The sequence below is a fragment of the Protopterus annectens genome, chromosome 13.part0 (assembly GCF_019279795.1).
Source record: "Protopterus annectens isolate FY-2018-M chromosome 13.part0, PAN1.0, whole genome shotgun sequence".
NCBI lineage: Eukaryota > Metazoa > Chordata > Ceratodontiformes > Protopteridae > Protopterus > Protopterus annectens.
The window spans coordinates 1264325950-1264353142 of record NC_056747.1 but is presented as its reverse complement, the minus strand read 5'-3'; the positions used below and the strand labels follow the sequence as shown (position 1 = coordinate 1264353142).

Below are 27193 nucleotides of genomic sequence, written 5' to 3'. Positions count from 1 at the left end.
TTTTTAAGATAGTTGTCTTTCTGTACACAAAATTAGGTTTATTATCAATAATGCTAACTAATTCTGAATTCTGTAATACTGCTCTCCATTATCAACAACATTTGAATAATATGATTGTCAACAATCATATCTAAACAAAACAATTTAGTAGTACTATTAACAAAAATAGTACTGTAAACATTTCAGTTGTGCAGAACAGGTAGAAGCTTATCACATCTCTTTTTTTTTTTGAACAATGTCTTCTGCCACATTTTTCACAAACAAAATATTATATTGTCTTTCAACAAATAAATTGACTGAATCATTAAGTTTTGCAGCAAGCTATTTGAAGGTCTGTACATTTTCCAAGATGGTACCCATGGGGGGACATAGTGTTATAGCACAAGTCAACTGAGGAGGTCCTAACTATCCTACCAAATAACATGCCTATTTTTGCCAGTATTAATAATCTGTTTGGCTTCAAATCCAGAAATAGAGGGAGGAGAGGTTTGTTCAGTAGTGCGATTTTTAAATCTCAGAGGAAGGGCTAGGTAAGATCATGGCTATATCACTGAGATAGCACAAAATGTTCTCCATTTACAGGAAGTGAAACCCTGTTCAGAAATAAGGTGTATAGCAAGGGCCCAGGAATTGCTTCCTGTGGAGTCCATATAAGAAGTTTGAATGTGGTGGACAGTGTGCTATGTATTGTCTTGCTGACTTTTTTCTGTGGTTATCATATGAAACTTCTCTGATGCAAACTGGTTCATATAAGACTTATCTAATGTTGGCCTGTTTTAGCTGTGCTGTTCTGGTATCACAACAGGTAGAAGAAGTCTGTGCCCTTTTTTTTTTCAAAATATTTTATTAAGTTTTCCAAGAAAAGTAAAAGACAACAAGTCTGTGCCCTTTTGTAGTCAAGGTTTTTACTGTACTGCTTTTGTTAGCAATTGCAACACTAGTGATAAGAGTTATGAAGGTTTTTGTGCCATTGTCTAAGAAGGAGTAGAAGCTGAAATGGAAATGAGAACAACTTATGTTGCATAACCTACTGAAATTATTTGTATCACCCACTTGTCTTTAGTTGTTGTTGTTGCCTTTCGGCTTTTCCTGGTTAGGGGTCGCCACAGCGGAACTCCGGTCCAGTAATGATTGGCAGTAGATTTTCACGAACGCCGAGGTGCCAGCTCGACGTTCAACCTTCAATGAAGGCACGCCCATTTACGCATGTCTTTTGAATGCCCACCCAAACGCTGGGAGGACATGCAGACTCCGCACAGAAGGCACTCCCCGCACTCCAGCCGAGAATCGAACGGGAGAACCTCTTGTTGTGAGGCAGCAATGCTACCACTGCACCACCGCGGAATGTGTAGTATGTTTCCATATTCTGGTGTGAAAATGGAAATTCCCCACCCCCATGAAAATGGCTTTCTAAATAAGTATGAGGGAGGAAACTGTTTAGAGGCATCTGGAATTTTTATAGCTGATGGCAGGTATTGTCATTGTTAGCCTTGTCTAGCTTGTTGGGATGGCGGTTATATCCTAAACATGAGTCAGCTGAGAACAGAAAAATCTCTGGCATTTCAAGGAGTAGGAAGTGTAAAATGTCAGCTTTTTCATCATTTCTTTGAACAAGTTTCTATTCCAGCTCTTTAAACATGTCTTTATTAGACTTTTGAAATACTGACTAGTTATTTAAGAGGAAGTCAAGAGTTCCATACTTGCTATTGTCAGAAAAGGGCTGCATCCTCGGCTAAACATCACATTAAATGATGATCCCACTAATAGCTGACATTCACAGTATCATACACATTTTTATTGATACGATACCTCTTTTGTCACAAGCGGACACTAATTGCACTATTTTGCATTTGCTATCTGACTCAGGCTATTGTGCTTTGGAGCTCTGATACTGTACCAATTGCTGGATTAGTAAATTAAAAATAAAAGACGAAGAAGATGAAGAAACTTTCTCAGAAAACTGTGTGGTTTGACAGGAGAAGACAGTTCATGGCACAGCTAAACCAGCTGGATGATATGCAAAATTAGATATGATGTACTTGGGCAATGGACTTGCTCATTGGGACCTTTATTTGTAAGGTGATGTTATTGACTTATAGGTTGCTATATTTTAGAGGTAAAAATTATCCTGCAAAAATAACAGTAAGTCTGTTTTAGTTGCTTTATGTAGAAGGCCGGGATGACTAAAGTGATTTTTGGTAACCATTTAAAATGTAGGGACTCACAGAAACTGAATGACCAAAAGAATGGACTTATATTTATTAAGTTCAAGATGCCATTTGTTGGAATATTCCCTTTTTTCCAAGATATTATGATTTCGGAGTCGGTATATATAAGTTTGGGGGGTGTAGGGGACTTATTCCCCCTTGCAAAAAAAGAAGTTTTAAGGAGATCAATCTTCAAAATTCACTGTTCTCCTGTGTTTTCAGTCATTTTTGCATGTCGGTACTCATCATTTCAAGTGCTAACTATTGAATAGGGAGCCTAATTTTTTATTGCAGAACTTGGTAATTAAACTGCAGGTGAAGCAGGTTATTATTTTATGGGTCCCTATATACATATATATATATATATATATATATATATATATATATATATATATATATATATATATATGTATTTTTTTTTTGCAGCTGCAGTGTTGTGGCTTATAAGGTGTTCCCTGTCTGTGAAAATATATACAGTTTATAAGTTTCAGGATTTCTGTGCTATACATGAAGTATTTTCATTTTGTAAGAAGACTGATCATTTTCAGTTATACTTCCAGACCAAGAAGGACAGTGAGTAGTAGAAATGTGTGGCCCTCCTTGCATTTTTAGTTATCACTGAATAACTGCAGGTAAAATACTGGCTGCTGGCTGGGTAAACCAGACACATTTTGTTGAATACCTGATTGATATTTTAATGTTAATGGTTGTGTTTCTATAGGTAGTTATTGTAGTTGGATGTGTAGTATTATGTTATTTTATTTTATGTATTTAGTTATTTATTTTTTAGTCTTTATGGCACTGTTATTTAGTTTACTACAGGGTTATTCAAGTAATAGTTATTCTGTTGTTTATTATGTGTGATTGCATTGTTGGCAGTTACTTTTAACAGATAATTCAGAGGAAGATAATGCATGATTTCTTCTACATAGAATGTTAATGAATTGGCTAATCCAGGAATAAGTAACATGGTGATGAGTTTTTTGAGGAAGTCTAAGCCTTGGGTTCATTTAGATTAAGAAAAACATATTACTTTAGCAAAGGGCTGTTTGCAGGTGGCATAACATCAACCTTTCAAGGGGCCGAATGGAGCACTGCGATGGTGTTGATTTCTAAGAACTTGGACAACATATTACTGGATGAACAGGACTGCTGTGCTGGTATAAAAAAGATTTACTGGAGCAACTTCTATTACTAATTTATAGTGTTTGACCAAAGAACATCCCAGAGGGGGAATTTTGTTTAATTATGTGGGAAATGATTGTTTTTCAGGAAGGTTTGGTTTTATATCTGTGAGACTGGGATATAATAACAAATGTTTCAAAAGTCAGAGATGGCAGATTTCATGTTTAGGGTATTATAAGGTATCTATGTTAAAGTCATGGATTTAACAGATGTTTTGAATGGGTCTATATTATATGTTCAAAGTTTGAAAACTTCGAACGTTAAATAATCGAATTTAAATGTTCGAAGTTTCAAACATCGAACATATAATAAAAAAAATAAATAAAAAACAAACGGAACTTACCTGACTAGTGTAGGAAGGGGGGCAAGCCCCCCTGCACCCACCACCCCCGCTCTTTAAATATACCAACTCCGAGACCACACTATAGTGCGGTAAAGGAAAGATTTCCCTTACTGCACTGTAGTGCGGTCTCAGAGTTGGTATATTTAAAGAGCGGGGGGTGTGGGGGTTGCAGGGGGGCTTGCCCCCTGCCTACAGCTGTTAGTTTGTTTGTTTTTTTTTAACATATGTTCGAAGTTTTATAACTTCGAACATTTCAATTCGATATTTTAATGTTCGAAGTTATAAAACTTCGAACATATGATATAGACCCGTTTTGAATATTGTTACAGTTTCATAGAATATGTGATTCTGTAGTCAGTATAAATCTCATTCTAGGTATTAAAAGATGTATATAACTACAAAATGAATGAATTTAGTTACAGCAGTAAAGATCCAGACTACTGTAATTTCTGATCATGCTCCCTTAGAATGTTAATCGTGAACTCTAGATGTTAAGTTATCTATCTCGCCTTCATTCTTGCTGGATGGGTTCGGAGCCGATCCTCAGCTCTGACTCGGCCAATACTAAAGCTCGAGAGCTAATTCCACCAGCTCGAGGCTCCCCCATATCCCACAATGCTAGGCGGTAACTCCCCAGATCTCGTTTGCCGCTTAGCTGACGAGGTGCTTTTCCAACCGGCTCTGCAGGTTAGTTAAATTTCTAAAGTTTCTAGTAAACTTAGACCCCCTTTAAGTTAGTTTTTCGATAGTAATTAGTTAGTTACTTAGTTTGTTAGCACTCCCTTACAAATATCTTCCCTTTCCAAAAATTTTTTCCAAGGGTTATTTCCCTTAGGCCCCTTCCCGCCCCTCCTAGTAGTTGGAGTGAGTGTGTTTTTTTCTGTCAGGATCTTTGTTAAATTTAGTTTAATTTAATTTTTAGTGTAATCTGTGTGTTTGTGTGAGTGATTGCACTAGTGTTGTCTCTTTAGTTATGTCTAAAGAATCGAAGGTCTCAGGCTTTAAGAAGTGTGACTTGTGCTGTCAGAAGATGTCTCTGACAGACGGTCACACTTCTTGTGTGTATTGCCTGGGACCTTTACACCTGCAGGACTCTTGTGCTGTCTGTCACAGTTTCAGCCCTAGAGTCCTGCAGGAACGTAAAAACAAATTGATCTTGAGGGGCTTATTGAAGCCCGAGGGTCCCCCGACCCAGTCTCTGTCGGGGAAACCCTCTAAGCCCTCCAGGCAGTCGGCTCCAGTGTCTGAGCCGTCCTCCGGAGGTTCAAAGACCGTTCATATGGTTCAGACATCAGCTCTGGCCGGAGCCGATGATCTTAGACCTGCCACACACACCGTGTCCTCGGCTCCGGCTGGAGCCGAGACAGAGAAGTCGAAGTCGGTTCCGATACCCTTGTCGGAACCGACTACTAGAAAGAGATCCAGGTCTCCTTCTATCGGCTCCGTTCATTCGGCTCCAGCGTCACCGCTCTTGTCTGAACGGAGCCATAGGTCACACTCCTCTAGGTCCTCCAGACTTTCGGACCATGATTTGCAGAGGGTGGTGAGTAGACTTCTTAAATCCGAGGCACTGGCCCAGACGTTACACACCCCGACTCAACAGTCGATGGCTACCCCCGTTCCATTAGATATTCCTCCTCCGACTCTCTTGAGTTCGGAGCCGGTGCTGCTCGGAGCCGAGACTGTGGGACCGTCTGAACCGATACCTTTCCTTTCAGCGCCGTCATCTGCTCCGATTTCCTCCTTGGAGGGATCTCGGTGCCAGACTTCCCTCGTCGGCTCCGAGGGGGCGAGTGGCATCGGACCCTGGTCCGACCCCACTCTCCCTCTCGGTGCTTCGGCACTGGTTAGTTCGGCTCCGACATCGGCTTCGGAGCCATCCTTGTCGGTGCCGGGGGAGGTTTTTGGCTCTTCGGAGCGGAGACCTCTGGCCCTGCCTGACAGGGGTGCCTTTGAGGTCATGCGGAGCGTGTTAGAACCTGGTTCTACTCCACAGTTGGCTCCATCAACCCCATTAGCCCCTCCCTCCACAGTGCCTGCGGTGTTTTCTTCTCACCCTCTTGCTTCAGACCGTAGAGAATCTGCTCCTCAAGTATCCGCAGTGGGAATTTCCTCCTCTTCCGAGGCCTCTCCTGACCTTGCAGGAGAACCCCCTAGGAAGAGACAGTGCAAGAGGAAGCACATTGACTCCCCTGAGTCTGTCACCTCTGACACTGATTTGGAGGATTCTGAGGGTTCCCCTCGTTCCCCCTATGAAGATGTCTCCTTTGCAGACATACTCAAAATCTTGAAACAGAGGGGGAATTGGCCAGCCCTTAACCCTTCAGAGGACGAATCAGTGTACCTTGAGGCGTTTGGTTCTCGACCTTCCACCTCCTGGGTGTCCCCTCCCTTTGACTCCCTCATGGAAGTGGTGGCGAGGAAGGCTTGGGCAGCTCCTGACTCGGTGGAACCCACCCCTAGGAGGCCAGCCAAATTTATCACTGCCCCCAAAGACAAGGAGTTTTTGTCCAAAGGAGTCTCTGTGGATGCCATGGTGGTGGCTGCAGCCACCAAGAAGGAACTAGCGGATCCTTCAGTACCTGTTCATCCTCCTAATAAGGAATCTAGGACCATGGACAGGTATGGTAAGCGGATGTTCTCATCAGCGACCTTTTCTATGCGTTCGCTGAATTACCTGTGTCATTTCACTCGTCTCCAAAGGGACTTGCTCAAGGATATGAGTGAAGTGTTGACCCATCAGCTGTTGGGTTTCAAGATAGGATGAACTCCCAGCTGGCTACCCTTAACTCAGTAGTCAACTCCTCCATGCACCTGATTTCGTACGTGGCTGATGGAGTGAGCAGGGCCGCAGGTACAGGGGTGGCCTTACGCCGCCATGCCTGGATGCGGCTATGTAGCTTTGCGGACCCTTTCAAGGCGTCCTTCACTAACTCCCCTTTTGATGGATCATCTCTCTTTGGTCCACAAGTGAAGGATACTCTGACAAGGTGCGAGGTAGAAGGTAAGACTCTTTCTGCCATCGGAGTCTGTTTTTCTACCCCTTCTAGGCCTTACCCCAAGGGTCAGAAGGGGGGGAAGATGTGGTTCCGCAAACAACCACAGGGAGTCTTACCGGACGCACAGAGTCATTTCCCCTCTAGAGGCAGAGGGGGGAACAATAATAATAGATGCCGTCCTAGAGGCAGAGGGGGACCGCAAAATCAAGGTAGTCGAGAAACTTTCTCTGACAAACCCTTTCAGCACCCCTGAGGGGCTGCCTGACTGTCCACCTTCGAAGGCAGTCGGGGGAAGATTATCTCTGTACCTAAAAGCCTGGCTTTCCCTTGCTCATGACAAGTGGGTACAGTCTATCATATCCAAAGGCTACAGAATTCCATTCATTCACATCCCAAAACAATCCAGAAACTCCCTTCCAGACGTTTCACCCAGTCAAAGGGAGCAAGCAGCACTAGAAATTTCAAAGCTGCTGGCAAAAAGAGCCATTCAACCAGTTCCAGCAGACCAACAAGGATCCGGAATCTACTCCAAATTCTTTTTGGTTCCAAAGAAGACAGGGGACTGGAGACCCATTTTGGATCTCAGCAACTTGAACAAGTTTGTCAAGAAAACAAAATTTCGGATGGTCACGCTGCAGTCCATCCTGCCTTTTCTGGGTCAGGACAACTGGATGTGCTCCATAGATCTCCAGGATGCGTACTATCACATCAAAATGAACAGACGATCCAGGAAATTTCTCCGCTTCAGGCTAGGAGCCAATCATTTTCAGTTCAGGGCCCTGCCCTTTGGTCTCACTACAACCCCTCGAGTGTTCACCAAATGCATGGCAGTGGTCGCCGCTCATTTGAGGGGCCAGGGATTCCAGGTGTTTCCGTACTTAGATGACTGGCTCTTGACTGCCACCACCAGGCATCTACTTCTTTTAGCCAGAGACTAAACTTTACTAACCTGTCAGACTCTAGGCATCTCTGTAAATTACGAAAAGTCTGTCTTGTCGCCTTGTCAGTCTATTACCTTTATAGGCGCAAGATTAGACACAGTCAGTCTGTCAGCCAGACTCACGGAACAAAGAGTAGCAGACATTCACAAGCGGGTTTGTCTTCTATTACGACACAACAGAGTCAAGGTCAGACTGGTGTTGAAAGTCCTAGGGATTATGGCGGCGGCTATTCCTCCCCTCCCCTTAGCCCGCTTCCACATGAGGATTCTTCAGTGGATGCTTTTCACTCCATGGTCTTTTCAACTTCTGCCAATGTCCCACACTATCAGCATAACTCAGTCATGCAGGAATCATCTTTCCTGGTGGGTCACATCTCCCCAACTTCTCCTAGGGAGACCTTTCATTCCTCCGCCCCCGGCTGCAACTCTGACAACGGACGCCTCCCTGATCGGGTGGGGGGGGCATTACCAGGGCAGGACAGTCCAGGGCACGTGGCAGCCGATCAAGTGCCACTTGCACATAAATGTTCTAGAGATGAGAGCAGTGCTTTTAGCATTGCAAGCCCTTCAGGACTTTCTTCCCAAGGGAACTATAGCAATTCAGACGGACAATATGTCCGTAGTGTGGTGCATCAACAAGCAAGGTGGGACCAAATCTTAACCCTTATGTCGAGAAGCACTCAGACTGTGGCAATGGGCGATCTCTTCTCAGCGCTTCCTGATAGCAACGCATATTCCCGGCAAGTCCAATGTGATAGCAGACAGATTGAGCAGAGCAATTCTCATGCCTCACGAGTGGTCTCTGAAGAAATCAGTGTTGGAAGAAGTTTTTTGAACTTGGGGCCAACCTTGCTGCGATCTTTTTGCCACTCCCCAAAACAGCAAGTGTCCCGATTTCTTCACCCTCTTTCCCCTACCAGGTCATCCCATCAGAGACGCTCTAGTTCACGATTGGCCTCCGGGACTCCTGTATGCCTTTCCCCCCTTCCCACTGATACCTCAGCTGATTCGGAAAGCAATCACTCTGAAGGCCTCAATGATCCTCATTGCCCCTTATTGGCCTCGACAGGTTTGGTTTCCCTTTCTTCACCGTTACCTTTTGGTGCAACCATGGCATCTGGACCCAGTTCCAGATCTCTTGACCCATCAATCGGGTCAGCTGCACCAATCCCTTTCTTCTCTGAACCTCACAGCGTGGTTCCTCCAATTCCAACCTTAGCCAGGCTTCCCTTAATATCTCACTCAGTTAGAGATATTTTGATAGCTTCTCATAAGTCTTCTACCCGGAAGATTTATAGCAGCAAATGGAAACGTTTCTCCTTCTGGGCAGCGTCCAGGGAAATAGACCCCTTTACTGCACCTATTCAGTCCATTCTGGATTTCCTAGCTGAGCTTTTCCAAGCAGGCTCTTCTCCTTCTACTATCAGAGTTCAATTGGTGGCTATATCTAATTTTCATGTGGGAGTGTCAGAGTCTACTATTATGTCTCACAAACTCTGTAAAGCCTTTTTGAAAGGAGTCTTTCTTCTTAAGCCCCCTATCAAGGATCCACCTCCTCCATGGGATCTGAACTTGGTTCTAGCATCTTTGATTCTACCCTGCTTTGAACCTGCAGCTTCATGTTCTATGAAGTTGTTGTCTTGGAAAACGCTTTTTCTAATAGCCATCACTTCAGCTAGAAGGGTTTCGGAACTTCATGCTCTATGCTGTCGTCCCCCGTATTTACTTTTTCACAAAGATAGAGTATCCTTGCATACCAATCCATCCTTTTTGCCCAAAGTGTCCTCTCAAGCAAATCTGAATCAAACTATTAATCTCCCAGTTTTTTTCCCCAACTATGGCAACAGATCAGAACAGAAACTGCACTGTTTAGATGTTCATCGCCAACTTAGGTATTATTTAGACAGGACTAAACAGTTTAGAAAATCAGACCAACTGTTTATTTCATATGCGGAAGGCAGGATGGGCCTTCCAGTCACTAAAATGTCACTTTCTAGATGGCTTACTTCTACGATTACCTTTATTTATGAGATCAGGCACCAACAATTGCCCTCGAAGCCTAGAGCTCACTCTACTAGGGCCTTAGCCACATCCATAGCTTTTCAGGATAGGCTTCCTATTGATTCTATTTGCTCAGCAGCCACCTGGGCTTCCCCTCATATCTTCATTTCTCATTACAAGTTGGACATAGCCTCCAGAGACCGTGCCAACTTTGGTTCCACTGTTCTCAAGAGTCTGTTCCGATAGGCCACCCGGGACAAGGTGCTAGGGACGCGGTCCCATCCAGCAAGAATGAAGGCGAGATTGACAACTTAACATTGAGAAGTTATGTACCTACCATAACGTTCCATGTTAGTTGTCTTCTTCTCGCCTTCTTTCTTGCGTCCCACCCTCCTTCCCCCTAGCCTGGACAGACCTAGAGGAGATTGTCTTGTGACCTTTCAATCCTTTTCTCCCACGCTCTACCACCTCTATATTTTTCCTCTGTTAGGTTTAGGACACCTCACAGTCAGCCCTATAGAGGTGGGTTACCCTTCTCCATGTTATGGAGTTTTTTTTTCTTGCTTGGCCTAGCTTTCAAACGAGATCTGAGGAGTTACTGCCTAGCATTGTGGGATATGGGGGAGCCTCGAGCCGGTGGAATTAGCTCTCGAGCTTTAGTATTGGCCGAGTCGGAGCCGAGGTTCGGCTCCGAACCTATCCAGCAAGAAAGAAGGCGAGAAGAAGACAACTAACATGGAACATTATGGTAGGTACATAACTTCTTATTTCTTCCTGTTTGGAAAAGTTTGACCTTTCGCAACTTGTTATTTAAAACATTTGTTGATAGGTATAAAATGTTGTTGGAAAACAAGTTGTATGAAATAGAACAGCGCCAAGATTATTTGACAGTGAAGTGAGATAGTTTTACAAAGGACAAGATGGAGGGGATAATGTATGAGTAAAGCGTGGCTGAAAGGCAGGATGTTTTAAAAAGTAAAGGAGATCAGTCTTGGAGTTGTAAACTAAACTTTATGAAGGTGATTTGTCATTGCAAGGGTAAGTGGAAACTGAAACAAGAGGCTGAATGTTTTTTTCATATGAAGTACAAGCTCTTGCAGGAATCACTGAATGCTAAACATTTTTGTAATTCACAAGAATACCCAGCTATGTAAGTGAGTAGATCAAGACAGCAGGGATCACAGACAATTGTAATAACAAGAGAAAGGGACTCATTTTAGGAGGAATCAAGAAATGATAGCCGAGAGTGGGCTGAGCCTGCTGGTCATTCTATGATCAAGACTGCACCTGGGTATCTAAAAGCGAATGCAAAATAAATATGTTGAGAATATTATTATCAGCAGTAGTATAGGGATCCAAATAGATGAGATAACTACAGAAATGAGATTAAACATTGTAAGATGTAGGATTTCTAAAAGAGATAAGTAGGTGTAGTTGCACTGATGAATCCAATAACACAGGATAAGTTAACAAACATATTTAAAGGGTAGCTAGTAATGGTATCCTTGTAGAGTTATGGAGAATTAATGAAGAAAAAATAATATCATGCTTGGATTTTACTGCCATTTAACTGCCTGCTGGAGATTGGATTGATAGCTCTGGAACCAAGACAAGGAGGAATAAATGTGACCTAGGGTAGCTAGTTCAGTAAGCAACTTTTGGTGGGATACGACATCAAATGCTTTGGATAGATCAAGGAAAAGAGAGGAAACTAGGTTGCTCTGATAAATAATTCATAGATAGACCAAACAAGGATATGTTGGAACATTTACATGTTTCCTCTATCCATGTGGAACAGGGGTGATAAACTGGGCAATTAATTTGAGGTTACCCATCCATTTGTCCAAATTACATTTAAATAGAAACTTGTATTTTGGAGCTTTTCTCCCCGGGCCTTCACTGAAAATGGGCCTCATGCCCAGTTGGACATTACCCGGTTAACAAATGAAATAAATAAATAAGTAGAGTAAGAGAAGTGCTTTGTTTTATGTGGAGTGGAAGACAGTTACATGGAGGAGTATGAACCTATGAACCTATACTAACCTCGGAAAAGGGCAGAGCAAAATTCATTTAAAATGGGTGGCGAAAGCCAAACACACTCTGGCTAGGCTTATAAATGCCCTAGTGCAGATAGCCTAGTATGAACCTATGAACCTAAGAGGTGTTCTCTTTGATATAAACCTGTCCTTCCAACATGTTCTGTGTATTTTGCAGAAGAGACTGAAATCCCCTGTGCAGGTGTTTGATACCATTGGACTTGCAAATGTGTAACTGGTCTGACAGAACAGGAAATGTTTATGGTTTATACATAAGACAGAGGTTGCCTCTCAGCAGCCTGTAAGATACTGAGAAGAGGGAAAAGGCTTTGAGATGGTCTGTATTGTTTCTATGATTTAGGCACTTGATTATTTATTTTTGTGAGAAAACATTGTGGTTGTTCCAGTTGTGACAAGTGTTTGTACATGTACATACCCACATACTAAATGGTCAGCCTAATGAACCCGAGTACAGTGTAACAGTTACATCCCTGGATCTAGACGTAATACCTTCACATACAAACTGCTAAATAGATTACATTGTTTAACTTGGTTTTAGAGACTATGGAGGTCCCCCCTTTTTGGAAGCAGTCAGTAGTGTCAGTTATACCAAAGGATGATAAGGATGTCAGTCTGTCTTCTTACTGACATGTTTCTATTTTGAATCCTGATTAAAAGTTATGTCTGTTATAGTAAGTTTACTTGTTATGTACAACAGATAAAACAAACCTTCTGAAAAAAACAGCAAAAAAGAGGGAAAATTCCACCAATTCCACTTTATTCACCAGTAACCAACGGACTGAGCGCTTTCATAAGCTTGTAACACAACTTCATCAGAATCCAAGTTACATCTAAAAAAATCTGTTTAAATACCCTAGGATTCAGTCAATGATTTAATTAAACACCCACCCTAATTAACCCTTAAAGACTCAGTAAAAAATTAATTTAAATAACATATATTGTGTTTGCTTCACATACCAACAACAAATAAATTCTTGAAACAATATTGAGTTAATATACTAAACATTTTTTAAATAAACACTATTAAAATACACTAACAGTATAAATATAATGTGTCTAAAAACTTTTGTATGTAAAATATATGTCATGTTTAAACATAATATGATTTGAGTCTAAGCACATTAGATTTTTACTAACGTTTTTAGGTTTGTAACTAGAAGGGCTAGATGTTTAAAAAAACGTGTTGGAAGTGGATGACAAGTGTTTGGATTTTTTGAGCCACAAGAAGTGGGGTACTTTTAAATGTGGAAGTTGTAGCCAGTGTGTTTGGTTATTAGAAACTGACACTGTTACTGTTAATAGGTTTAATATTAAAAGTTCCTTTCACTTTAATTGTAAAGACAGTGGGCGTAGTTTATCTAGCATTGTGTCAAAAATGCCCAAGTTTGTATGTTGGAAAAACTGTCCGTCAATTCAGAGAGAGATTTACGAACATTTAAAATGAAAAAGTTAGTAATTCCCTCTATTGTCATTTGAAGAATTTTCCTGACCACAGTTTTTTTATTTTTTGGGCTTGATACAGTTTTCAAGCAATATTGGGGGTGGGGGGACCATGGGGCCATCTTATTGAGTATAAGGAGTTTCTTTGGCAACTAAGGTTAAATGCCACAGTTCCCCCTGGCTTGAATGGGTCTATTTCGATAGCTAGTGTGCTTAGACTCAAATCATATTATGTTTAAACGTGATATATATTTTACATACAAACGTTTTTAGGCACTTATTATATTTATACTGTTAGTGTATTTTAAGTGTTTATTTAAAATTTGTTTAATATATTAACTCAATATTGTTTCAAGAATTTATTTGTTGTTGGTATGTGGAGCAAACACAATATATGTTATTTAACTGAGTCTTTAAGGGTTAATTAGGGTGGGTAAATAATTGACTGAATCCTAGGATAAACAGATTTTTTTAGATGTAACTTAGATTCTGATGAAGTTGTGTTACAAGCTTATGAAAGTGCTCAGTCCATTGGTTACTGGTGAATAAAGTGGAATTGGTGGAATTTTCCCTCTTTTTGCTACTTTTTTCAGAGAGTTTGTTTTATTTGTTGGTTACTGGTTGGTATGTACAACAGATAATAGAGAATCATCTATGTGGGGTAGGCAGGCCATTGGGGATGCTGATGAAGATAGTACAAGTAGAACAAAAAGGTCTGGTGATAGTAAGTTTGGATCCTGAGGAAGCATTTGACAAGGCAGTGTAGTAAGGTTTATTACAGGGACTCCTGGTATTTGGACTCACACAGCATTTTGTTGACTTGATTATGGCTATTTACATGTCATCAACAGCAAGAGGGGGAATTCATGCACAGTTGTCATTGCCTTTTGGGTTATTGAGAGGGACAAGACATGAATATTCATTATTAATGATTTTATTTCTCCTCTATTTAGAGCCTGTGGTAGCAACAGTTAGATGTTTTGTTAGAGAGGAAATCAGATGGGTTAAGAGGAGGTAAAAATATTTTTTGCTGACAAAACCAGAGCATGATGTGCCTCATCTTTATAAAGTAACTAAAACAAAGGCAAAGGTGGTAGCACTGAACTTTCTATCTTCTGAGCTTTGAAAACTGAAAATACTTATCTATGACAGGTGGGCCATGTTGTTACATAGTACTCCTGAGGATTCTATTAAGACTTATGTGAAATTTAAAAAATATAGATCTAAAGGGGATTTTTAAAGGTGGGAAATGGTTTTTGAGTTTGTGCTAGATCAAAAGGCCCAGTCTTTGCAGTGTTTTGTGTTGCTTCTTTTGTTGCATGTATATTGGGCATTTCTTAGAAATATCCCAAGAAGTTTCTTAAAAGTTGAGATAAAATACAATGCAGCATTTTATGTGATGGACGGAAACCTCGACTGTCTTGGGAGGAACTTGTATTGGCATAAGAAGTTGGAAGGACGTAATGTCCCAGACTCTTTTCTGTATTTTTTTTCAGTACAGTTGAATGTTATATTTATACTGAGTATGTGTGTATGTGAAATGAAGTGGAAAATATTATTAAGGATTAAGTAGTACTAATTCAGATTTGAGTGGTAGGATATCTTTTTGGTTATACTATGGTAGAGAACTCGATTGTCCTTATGTGATAAATGTTCTGGACTTTGCAGAATATTTAGGAGTGTTGGAAATAACTTCCTGAATAAATTTGTTGATACATTTTGGTGAGAATAATTTAAGAACACGGGGAGAACTGTGTTTAAATATTTGGAAATAATTTGTTTGTTTAGAAGCAGCTGTGGTTAGATTTAAAATGAGGCACATGGCTGCAGGTTCAGAAGTTATTTGGTTTTCCTAATCCTTGTAGAATAGAAGATAAAGGGTTAGTGAGCACAGTGTGGGTCATGGGTGTGACAGAGTTGGTTGACACTACACTGTTAGTTGTGATGTCATTGCTGGAATCCATTATCCTGTAGTGAAAGGTCCCACCAGCAGATGATGAAGAGCTTTGCAGGAACTGAGTAAAGGGTTTGTTTTTAAAATAAGACAAGTGTGAAGTACTGTGTTAAATGCAAGTATAGATAATGTGACTTGGAAATTGATCTATTTGTTATCACAATGTGTCATCAGATCTAGAAGATTTAGAATGTTTGTTTGGAAGAGTTTGTGCAAATATTTGTTATCTCCCAAAAGGTTGACACGGATGTTTACAAAGGGTGACACTCAATGCTCGAGATGCGAAGAAGGGGCTTTCTGTTCATGGGATCTAGCTTTAATACTTTTAAGGAAGATGTGTGTCAGTAGCTGATAGGGGTGCGGCAGAAGAATATAGAGCTGCAAAGATGTTAATGTTGTTAGAACATGATAACTGTTTAAAATATATGTATATTAGCAGGCTATATTATTTGTATTAATGACAATAGTAAAGAAAGCTGTAACAAAGAAAAGGAAGTCAGTGGTGACTAACAGTGGAAGATGTAATTGATGTAATGGATCAGTTCATGCAAAGGGAGGACTGCATTGCTAGAAAGACTTCAGTGACTAAGGAAGTTGTATGCTAGATACTATGACAGCAGCATAAAGATGTACAGTACAACTGGTTGCACCTTATGCAGGTGCATTAAATGTATAGAAAAGTAAAAACATCCAAGCTGTATCTATGCTTTATTTTGAATGCCCACGTTACTTTATTTACTATTATGTTTCTCCATTTGGTTGATTAGAACAGTGTAGAATATTACAGATTTTTCATCCTTGTATATAGAATGATTATAATAATTATAATAATTAATAGGCCAACTTCTTTAAATAAATACAACTTTGTATTGTATAACTGGTCTTTCTAATAGCTGAGTTTGACCAGTTATTTGATGTTAATCTCTGATTTGATAGTGGTTTAAGGTGTTTCTTTTTAAAGTATGTCATTAATGAAAACTGAATGATGGAAATTTGTCCCAGTTAGTGCACTGTACAACGTAATGGTATCCATGTTATCCTATAAATTTCTCTAGACTTGGTATATGTTGATTGTCACAGGTTAGAGATTAGTCATCCTGAAGTTGTGTAGTCTTTCAATTTAATTGCCTAAAAGTAGTGTAAGACTGGTTGGAAAATATTAACATAATGCATATATTGTTTTCAATATTAATGGAGGAGTTCAAAAATTAAAAAAACTGAAAGTACAAAGAAAGTCTACAAAGCAAAGAGTGTGATTTCATAGATCGTGAGGAAAACATCACTGTAAGGAAAACATCACTTTAGCTCATATTTTGAGAAGATGTCTTCGATTGATCACATACTGGACAGCTGAGTTGCCTCTACATTAGGGATGTTTCTTGCTACAAGAAATATTGTTGGGATTTTTGCTTAAATGCGTAAAAAGACAAATGTTTTTAAGAAGTAACAGTGATGGCTTTTAAAGTCATGCATAATGCGTGGTGCCAGAACAAGCTATTGCATGAGAAGACTAATTAAATATCGACACGCAGACTGAAAAAATGTGAGATTCATGTGTGCATCCCAGAGTAAAATACCTCATTATCTGTAAAAAATGACTGATGGGTCAGACACCCTTACACCCTTATAAGGTAGTGCAAGACAGGAACAGGGAAGAAGCTTGGGATTTGTATAGATATAAAGGGTGAGGGTCTGTCCAGTCTTATGAGGTAAACATAAGCAAATTAAAAAAAAAAAATGAAAGAAACGTGCATTTCATCTGGATAAAAATCATTATGTTCCCAAATATATCTTCAGTAAAAAAAAAATATGGCAGATATTTTATAAATCCAGTTGTTAATAAAAGTGTTAATACTAATATTAATACTAGTTCATGTCTTATGTCTTTGTCTGGCATCATTTATTGGATCTTATACTGTGAAGTTATAATAATATCTGTGAAACATCACTCTGTTTTATGTATTAACTGCATAATTAAACAATATGAAGGATGTGTCATAGCAAGACACTCTAAATGTAACACTGATAAGAGTGCATTTTGGGTCACTTTGTAGTACTTCTGTAATAAGTTTGATGACTTCTGGTACTGTCCAGGATGTGATATCAGAGAACACACTTGCTGTTTAAAGTACTGTGTTGTAGTTTGTCCAGATAACAGACGTTAGCGCTATTTGTCCTTTACTTGTGTTGCAGCAGAAGCAGCAGTGCTCATTTTTGTACCTTACAGGCATCATAAATTGTTGTACATTTTTCTTTTCATTGTCGATGTGGAAACTTGACATCTTCTTGTAGTATGGAAGATTTTGGATAACTGTGAGGTTTATACATAAATATGCTACAGTTTTCTGAATCAAAATGAAATAGATATGTGAGTTGCAGTTAAGTGTTGTAAATCCTGCAGTAGGTAAATTAATCAGCAATACTGTTTGGAAACTGTTTAAAGCTGCATCCCTTTTTATGGATGTCAAAAAAAGAAAAAGTATATATAAGCTTTGGAACTTCCTTCTGCTGGAAAACATGCAGGAAACATAGAGTTATATGTAGGATGTGAAATGTGTGACATGTATGTAAAGCAAACTGTGATTGATCTGCTCTGTGCATAGACAAGAAAGGCAGAGCTGTAAAACAATAATTAGGCAATTCTTTTAAGGCGATAACTGGGGAAGAACCTGTAACAGGCTCACCAGTATGTAAATGTGAAATCCTGCTTAATTGCCTGTGTGTGTTTCTGAATGAAAAAGATGTAAACCACACAGCTGATTGAACAGAACAAACAAAGAGAAGAACTACCCTGAAGCATGGACCTGTGTGTGTTCAGCACTAGTTAAGCTTAAGATTCAGTAATTCTTTTACAAAAGAAATAGCAAAAGAAAAGATACCCGTGGTTAGATGTTTTTCTTCATTGTTTTCTATTTGTTAAAATGACTTTCTGTTTCCATGTGCAGTTTTATATCTGTTTGTATATTTAACTGTTGGGTTCATTGCTTAACTCATTCTTTCCTAAGTGAAGTATATTATTTAGTCACATTTTAAAAAGTGTGTGACTGCTCATCTATTTATGTATGTATTAATTTGTAAGAGTGTATTTATTGCTAACCGTCGAGAAGCTGTTGGCATCCACCTGCTTTGGCCAGCCTGATAATATAGGGTGCTGACAGTTTACTACCATAAGCCAGGACAAAAGGCAATCTTGTTTGAAAATATTACTATCCTTCCCTGACAATGAGTGTGTGCATGTATTTGTGTGTGTGTCTAAGAGTTTGTTTAAAATAGTTACTACCTTGGGCAAGTAAGCACTGAAAGGCAGTGAAACACAGAGACAGAGAGAGAGAGAGTGGTGAGAAAGTAGCCTGAGGTGGCTGGGACAAAGATTCAGTGGGGTGATCTGTGTGGAACCTATTCCTGGGCCCATACATGGTGTAGCAGTACTTATCTATTGCATGCTGTTGTTGCCAAGATGCACTCAGTGAATTGCTTAGTGTGTTATATTTGTGTGCCATTTGTATACTGCAATTTGCTTGGCACTAGTGCTGTAACTTGAGAAACTATATCTCTGGTGGCCATCAAATTTAGTAATTTTAGATTAAAAGATTTTAATTTAGTGGTGGGATATGGAATATATTACAGTACCATAGCCCTTGCTCACTCTCCCGCTCTCATTCCACTTTGGTTGTTAGTGGTGGGATTCAAACCCTCATCAGACTGCCACCATCATACCTTTTACAGGAGCGTAATGGGTGACATAGTTCATAATGTTTGACACCTTAGAGATATGAAGGTGATTCCTTCAAGGCCACCAGTGAAGTTCTGAGCTGTAGCATATCAGCACAGATGAGCGCATAAGAAACTTGAAGAACAGAATGGGAAACAGAGTGCATTTATGGATGGATGGTTAAAAGATGGATGAAACCAGGAGGAGAATGTGCTGTGTGAAACAATGCATACTTTGGAAGGAGAGGTCATTTATTTATGTACTTTTTGTTCATAAGAAACCCTGTTAACCATCACACAATGCTTAGTCTCTGTACCTGCATATAGAGCCTCACCACCACCAAAATGACTATAGAGCTGCTTCAGGAAAGATTTAACAGTCTCTTATTAGAATGTATTCATCATTTTGCACAATGTAGTAAACCAGTGAGTTGAGTCTAGTATCAAACAAGTCCATGTAGTCACTCCCAATATTCGCCAACAGAATGGATTTTGTCACAATTATAGCATCCTGTGAAGTGTTATCTATACTGGGATAGCCCCCTCTGGGACAGTGGACTCTGGGCTTTACAATCTGCCTGCTTTTGTTGGACAGTGGGTACAGCAGCCCAGCGCACAAACTGTGTTATGCTACATCTGCTGGACTTTAGGCAGTATTGGAAAAATCAAAACATGTACAAAAACATTATTATACTGTTTCTGGTACAGCATGTGTCATTTGTAAGACTACGAATTGTAACTGTGTACTGCTAACATATTGCTAACAAGGACATATCAGTAGTTAGTCCACTACAGAAAATGAGTTCTGAGTTTGTTGGTATCATGGGATGAGTCTAGTTAAACAAAACAAAAACAAGCATGACTGTATTTTAACCTTTTATGTGTTCTCTTCCAGTGCCCAGCAGGCCGGGCTTTTATGTGAAGAAGAAGGCTTAGAGGCAGATAATGTCAAGTACTGTGGCTACTGCAAATCGCACTTCAGCAAAATGGTAAGATAGGCACTTGGAGCCACGTTTGTGCTCAGATAGTATGAATGTGTTGGTAGGAATGAACTCTCTACTCATGAGAGGGACCCATGAGTGAATGTATGATTCATTAAGAGGAATATGATTTCAAATTTATATTTTTCAAGTGTGATAGTATTTATTACAGCCTAAAGTCTTTGTGAAAAGCCACATAACTTTTTGAATGTATTATGATTTCTGGTGATGTTAATAATTTCTGCTTTTTTCTACTTGTAGAACTTGACATTTTATTTTGAGTTGTATTTATTTTATGTATTTTATATAAGTTCATTTGTATATTATGTTGTTTGGAGTTCCTGTGAATTTAAATGTTTGTTTTCAATGTTGTTGACTTTGTTGGCATAGAGGTATAATGTGCTAACTGTAACCTAGGCAGCCTGGGAACAATTATCAGCTCCAGTGCCTACTGGAGGTGGTATGGGGGAAAAGGGGAAAAAATTGACACTGACAACTGAGTTGTGTTTGGGGGCAGGGTATAAGAGTGCGTGCCTGGGACACATATTCATGTGGCGGAATTCTATGAAGAACGTAATACCACACAGGAGCACTTGCTACAGGGGGGAAGGGCAGTCCTGAGGTGTTGTATCACTTGTGAAAATGAGTGAGAGTCCCTCATTGATACGCATTGCATGTCGACCGCAGAGTATGTTACTCTGCATGGATTATGCTACTACTCCTGGCCAGCTTAACTCTGTCCTCCAGCAGAACAAATAGCCTTTAGGGCTGTTACCCCTGGAGTAATGAATGGACCGACTAAGGAAAGAGAGAGAGACTCTTGGTTGTCATTGTGGAAGTCAGAACACAAAAAAAATGTATTTTCGCTTTCAGTGTGTAGTGCATAAACAGTTGTCTTAGAAGATTTTGGTAATGATGGATATTTGTGTGGACTTGTCTACTTTTATGTCAATGCCGCTGTTTTATTACTTTTTTTTCTTTAGTTGTATTTGTAGGAGAAGTATTGCTTAATCATGTATCAACCATTTTTTTCTGTATTGCTAGTAATGTACAATCTTAAGAGATATAAATTCTTTGGTAGAAAGTAGTGCATATATATTTCTAGAACACAGCAAAAAGCTTGAAACCAAGACCAAGTGAAAAGTATAATCCAAGGCAGCGAAGAGCAGCAAGAAACAGCGATGAAGCCAAAGGTAATCTCCACAAAAAGTTTATTCAAACACACAACATAAATTTCTCCAAGTCTTTCTCTCAAACACATGACATATATTTCTCCAAATCCTTCTCTCAAGCCTGAGAGAAGGATTTGGAGAAATTTATGTCGTGTGTTTGAATAAACTTTTTGTGGAGATTACCTTTGGCTTCATCGCTGTTTCTTGCTGCTCTTCGCTGCATATATATTTCTACTTAAATTGATTGAATATCATTTATGTTCATTTGTATAATGTCAAAACAAATTGATTGACATTATGTACGGCAACACGCTACTACACAACCACCAAGAATTAATCTTGGTTAATGCAAAACTTTATAAAAAAAAGCACACACAAGGAAATCATCATTCTGTGTGCCCCCCACACCCCCTGATAATTATATATTCTAACTCCAAGATTGCACAGTCCCTGGGGAAAAAGGTTTATTCCCCTAATTGGGGATTGTTGATCTCACACTCGTGTCGATCAAATTGTGTCAATATAGTAAGTATCATTCACAAAGGTACTGGGAGCCATATATATATATATATATATATAGAGAGAGAGAGAGAGAGAGAGAGAGATGTATCTATATATATATATATATATATATATATATATATATATTTACATCTTTCTCTCTTTCTCTCTCTCTCTATATATATGTATATATATATATATATATATATATATATATATATATATATATATATATATATATATATGTATGTATATATATATATATATATATAGACGGATACATAGATATAGGTATCGATATGTATATAGCATCTGTTTCAAAACATTGTTGGAAGTAAGTTAAGATTCAGTAAGCCAAACTGGTTTAGCTTTAAGCAAATTCATTAATACTAGCAGTGTATTAAGTGCTGTTAGACAAGGTCCAAGACCAGAGACTTATTCATGTTATTGTAATTAAGCTAGGCAGAACAGTGGTAGAACAGGTAATGCTGGTGCCTTGCAACTCTTGTCTCTTTGGTTTATCTCTGACTTGGGTGCCTTTGTTGCCTTCTTTGTGCAGTTAGGGTTTTAGGGTCTTCAGTGTCTTTCCACATTCAGAGTCATACTGAAAGATGAATTACCAGTCCTCCAAAGTGACCGTAGGTGCATGTTGTGTGTGTGTGTGTGTGTGTGTGTGTGTGTGTGTGTGTGTGTGTGTGTGTGTGTGTGTGTGTGTGTGTGTGTGTGTGTGTGTGTGTGTGTGTGTGTGTGTGTGTGTGTGTGTGTGTCTTGCATTCATCTAGCATCTTGTCCAGGATTGGATCTGTGTCTTATGCATGTTGCTTTTAGGGATAGGCTGTGTCTTCTTTGCAGCCCTGAAGAGAATGAAATGGCCATCAGAAAATGAATAAATGTATTAAACAAACCAAAGATACAACTAGATTATGTATCAAATTCATCAATGAGCAATATGACAGTGTTTCAAAGCATTGTTTGCTACTGCATGTTTGTCTGTACTTCCCGTTGACCTAGGCACATGGACAGAATAGATCCATTTTGTATCAGCTACCTAACCCAGTAATCAAACATCAAACATTAAATAAATAAATAAATTGGATTAAAAAAATGTAAGAAGAAGATAAATTGTAAAATGATATCATATTTTAGTATAATACGCAGATAATATAAGGTTTCAGTCACCCACATTCCAGTTTCATTAATTTGTCATATCTGTAACAGAAATTTCCATTATGCTGTTTTTTCTGTATTTAATCTCCCTTGACATTTAATTATTCCTGCGGCTAATCTGGCTTGATAACACAATTAGCCATTAAAACCTGGGATGATTAACTCCTGAGAACTGTCTGTTTCTTGCACATGGTACAGCACATGACACTCATTAATTTCAATACACTTCCCGGCCAATTTATATTAGTAACTAGGTCTGGAGTTCCCACTAGGTAAGTGTTTGATTTCAGTGTGAAATCCTTTCTTAAAACTTTGGCCAGCAATTTCCTTACAGCAGTCCAAGGAAGTTCCATAAATCTGCAATCCCAAAACTTGTTAAGATGTCTACATAACATATAGCACAGTCTCACACTAATGTAAGTTTCACAGATTTAATTTAGGAATAGTCCATGATTGGGTGTGGGTAATCAAGATTTATCCACAGTTGGCATGGTTTGAGCATAAGAGTGATGCCCTAGTGATTAAACAAAGCCGACTGTGGGTAAATCCTGCATTATCTATACCTGGTGATGGACTATTGCTGTTATACAATGACATTATTTAAGAAAAAAATGCTTACCTTTTCTAAGTAATGTCATTGCATAAAAGCAAGTCATAGTTCTGCATTTTTTCTGTTATGTATAATCAAAACAATGTCCTGCAGATTTCAGGTCTGCTGTATATTTATTATTATTATTATTGTAAATGTATGGTTTGCTTTAGCTGGTAGTTGGGTGGTTGTGATGCCTATTTGCTCAGCACAGCTACTGGCTCATAAACAGTAGAGCTGCTGGATTTTGTGTTAAAAAGTCTTCTAATTAAGAGCTTTTAAATAGAAGACGTTTCAATATAGAAAGTTCACAGCTGTAATATTTAGTAGTCCTTAACGTGCTAAACAAATGCTACTTCTGCTTTTTTTCAACATATTTTCGGGTCTGTGTTCATGGGACTGTTTCCAGGGATGCTTCTGACAATGAGACTCATGATATTCTTTTCATTTTTATTAGCTTACTGTCATAACTGAGCAGTTTTATAGATCATGGGAGGATAGATTATCTGTTAATCTGTGTGTACCTGTGTGGAAATGAAATCTCCATATTTTACTTCTATTTTTGTTATGCTGCATCAAAAAATGAAAAGATGTGCTTTTGTTGTATAGATTTCCAGTATTTAATCTAATGCCAGGACTCATTCCCATTCTAATGTTGGATTTACAACAAGCAAACTGATTGGTTTCTGCAATCACATACATGTTTTGGAATACTAATTACTTTCTATTCTGTAATTCTTACTTTATTGTACCTTGTTTGTTTTTTTATTGTTTGTTTTTACTTATTTGTTTGTTTCTTTCTGTGTTTGCATTTTTTCTAGGATACTTTTACTGAGCAAGAATTCTATTTTCAGTGGAGGTCTGAGAAGTTACAGTAGTTCCCAGTTATACAAGGGTTATAGAAATAAATTTAAATACTTAATTATATAAAAAAGTAATAAATAAAAGCACCAACAACATTTTACAAAGATCAGAAACATTCAGTTTACAACATTAAATGTGCATGGTATCTATGCAGTAATCGGTGGCACATGCTATGGAAAGGTAACCCTTGAGGAGATGACAAGGTACTAAGCATATAGGACATTATTTTCACAGTAGTGTATGATGAATGAATTAATAAATTAGCTGTCACAAATGGATGGATTAACATACTTACTTTTCCGTTTGGGACATCCAATAGACAAGATGGACTAACTTTACCTAGGTTATATATAACAAGTTGGTAGACTGAGATCTTTGTTTATCTTGTCCTGCCGTACTTTGTTTGGCTCCAAAGTGTGCATTCCAAGGGCATTTTCCACATGATTAAGATAATAAGGGTGTGTTAGTCCTTCTAACCCCTGAGTAAACATGTCCTGTTTTAAATGTGTCTTTACAGGAAATGTGCCTTGTGTGTTCTCTTGATGCAACCAGAGCTTGTGTAAGTGAATCTACTCACCACCGCCCATAAGTTTCAGAGTTAGAACTACTTCCAGAACTGCTCCTTGTGTTGTCTGTACTGATTTTGGAATATCTCTAAAAGCTTCAGAAAGGACTGTTCTGGTATCATTCAGGTTATACCTTGCGATCATATCCTTCGATGTGAAGTTGTTCTATCTCATCGTTCCTTCTGTACTGATGGGTTCGGAGCCGATCCCTTGGCTCTTTGTCGGCCAATTGCAAAGCTCAAGGTCTTCAAATAGCTCGAGGCCAAGTCCCTATCTCATGATGCACCTAGAGTTACCTCTGATCTAGTTTGCCGCTACAACAGATCGGAGGTTCTGCATTAGCTCAGGCCAGTAAAACTGTTTTTTTCATACTTAACTTACTTAAATTGATATTTAGGTAGTTTTAGGTAGTTTTAAGTAGTTTTATAGGTTCATAGGTAGGTACTAGGCTATTGGCCCTAGGGCCTATATAAGCCTAGCCAAACAGTACCCTGGCTTTTCCCACCCAAGAAAATTATTTTCCTGTGCCCCTGTCAAGCAGAGCCACAGAAGTGATCCCCGGGGTGAATTTCCTATCTCCCATCCAATCATCAAGATTTTTCTTGAAGAGTGCTAATGAGGAGCTTTGTTTGATATAGACAGGTAGTTTGTTGCAGAGTATGGGAAGGCTCTGGGACAGGAATCTATCCCTCCAGCATGTTCTGTTTATTGTGGTGACAAGGTTTAGGTCCCTAGAGCGTGTAACTCAGCGGGATTGGGATTTCTTTAAGTGGAGCATGTCCAACAGCTCTGGGTTTGACATAGCTTTGTATGTTAGGCAGAAATCGCCTCTGAGTAGGCGATATGCAAGAGAGTAAAGCTGGTGTTTTTTTAGACGGTCTGTGTAGGGCATCTGTCTGAGGCCGGTAATCCTCTTTATAAAGCTCTTATAGCTTTTTGCTGTGTTTACCTACATTGTCCTCCCTTCCGTTAGTGTGCTTTAAAATTCTAGTTGACCTCTTCTTTTAGGCCTAGTTCAAAAACCTTTTTCTGATTAGTAGAGTGTGTTTAGTCAGTGACCTTTGGTCACAATTTATACTAAATAGTTAGATAGTATATAGTTATCTGCTGTGTGGTGTGTTTAGCCTTAAATTTTTTTTAGAAAAGGCTTGGATTTGATAATTACTGCTGAAGATTTTGCAGTTGACAGTATGTTTTGTCGGATATAGCTATTCTTTAGAATATCTTAGGTAAGGTTTGTTATGTTTTATAGCAGCTATCCTCTTTTCATTGTGTTTTCCACATAATTGTTTTTTGTACTTCATTGTTTCTCTTATCTTGTATGCCAGTTTTATTGTTATCTAAAGCATGTATGCACACTGTTATTTCGTTGGAGCTTCCCAGGACTCCATTGAAAAAGGACACATGATGTCCAGTTGGACTTATCCTGGTAAAATAAATGTTAAATAAATAATAGTCTGCTTATATATTTCATATTGTGTGTTTTAGACAGACCTTTTTCTGTCACTTTAATATTTACATTAGTATTACTCTGTGTGTGTCTGTGTGTGACTCAGCCTGATTTTATTTAAGGCTTTTGTGGATAATCACTGTTAAGAATTTTTTGTGGTGACAGTAATTTTCTCTCTGAGATTACGATGGTTGACCAAGAGAAGCATCCTAAGTCAGGTTTCAAAAAGTGCCCCAAATGTGGCCAAAAGATGTCTGTAACAGACAGCCATGTAAATTGTGTGTACTGTCTGGGAGCCCTGAATTTACAGGATATCTGTTCTATATGCCATTCCTTCTCCTCCAGAGTTCAACAGGAAAAGAAAAGAAAATTAATAGACAGAGGTTTGTTAAAACCATCCTTCCAAGAAGCTTTGAGCGACCAAGATGGATCCAGCAAGTCCTCAAAGTCTTCTAAGACTTCTGAATCAAAGAAATCAAAAAAATCTTCAACTTCTGCTCTACTGACATCGGAACCGACAGTCCTTTCTTTTCAGAGCCGGTCCCCAGTCTTGGAACCGGTATCGGAAACTACTAAGACTCCATTATTACAGTCAGTACCACCTTCGGTGCGCTCATCTCGGTCCTCTATCAGCCTTTCTGATCTGGATGTGGATCATGTGGTGCAGAAGCTGTCATTGGGACCGGCCTTGGCAAAAATGTTATTGTCTCCAACCCAAATGGTTTTGGAGCTGAAGACCCATACACCAGCTGAAACTGTTCCTCCTCCGAGCCATGCTGGTTCTTCAGAGCTGGAGGAGTCATATCTGTTGATTGTGGAACATTCGGAGCCGATGCCTGCTCCAGTATCTTTGGCTCTGTTCACTCTGACATCCTCTGTGCTGATTGAGGACTCTAGGAGTCGACACTCTCTGGTCGGGTCCAGGGAGGATAGTCGGACTGACTTGTCAGTTCCGACTTTGCCTCTTGGGGCTTCGGCTCGGATGAGCTTGGCTCCTACCTCTGATTCGGAGCCCACTGTCCCAGTGCCGGGGGTATCAACGGTTTCCTCGGATCCGTTGGTTCCCT

The 27193-nt window shown here is 39.3% G+C and overlaps 1 protein-coding gene across 4 annotated transcripts in view; it reads left to right on the top strand.

Annotated features, from left to right (window-relative positions):
- The window catches only part of MLLT6 (MLLT6, PHD finger containing), a 2458880-nt gene that overhangs the window by 1130581 nt on the left and 1301106 nt on the right, over positions 1-27193 (top strand). For all 4 annotated transcript variants that reach the window (XM_044055280.1, XM_044055279.1, XM_044055278.1 and 1 more), the window contains exon 6: positions 19733-19826. In XM_044055280.1, coding sequence (XP_043911215.1) covers positions 19733-19826 — 94 coding nt within the window. The remainder of the gene's footprint in view (positions 1-19732; positions 19827-27193) is intronic.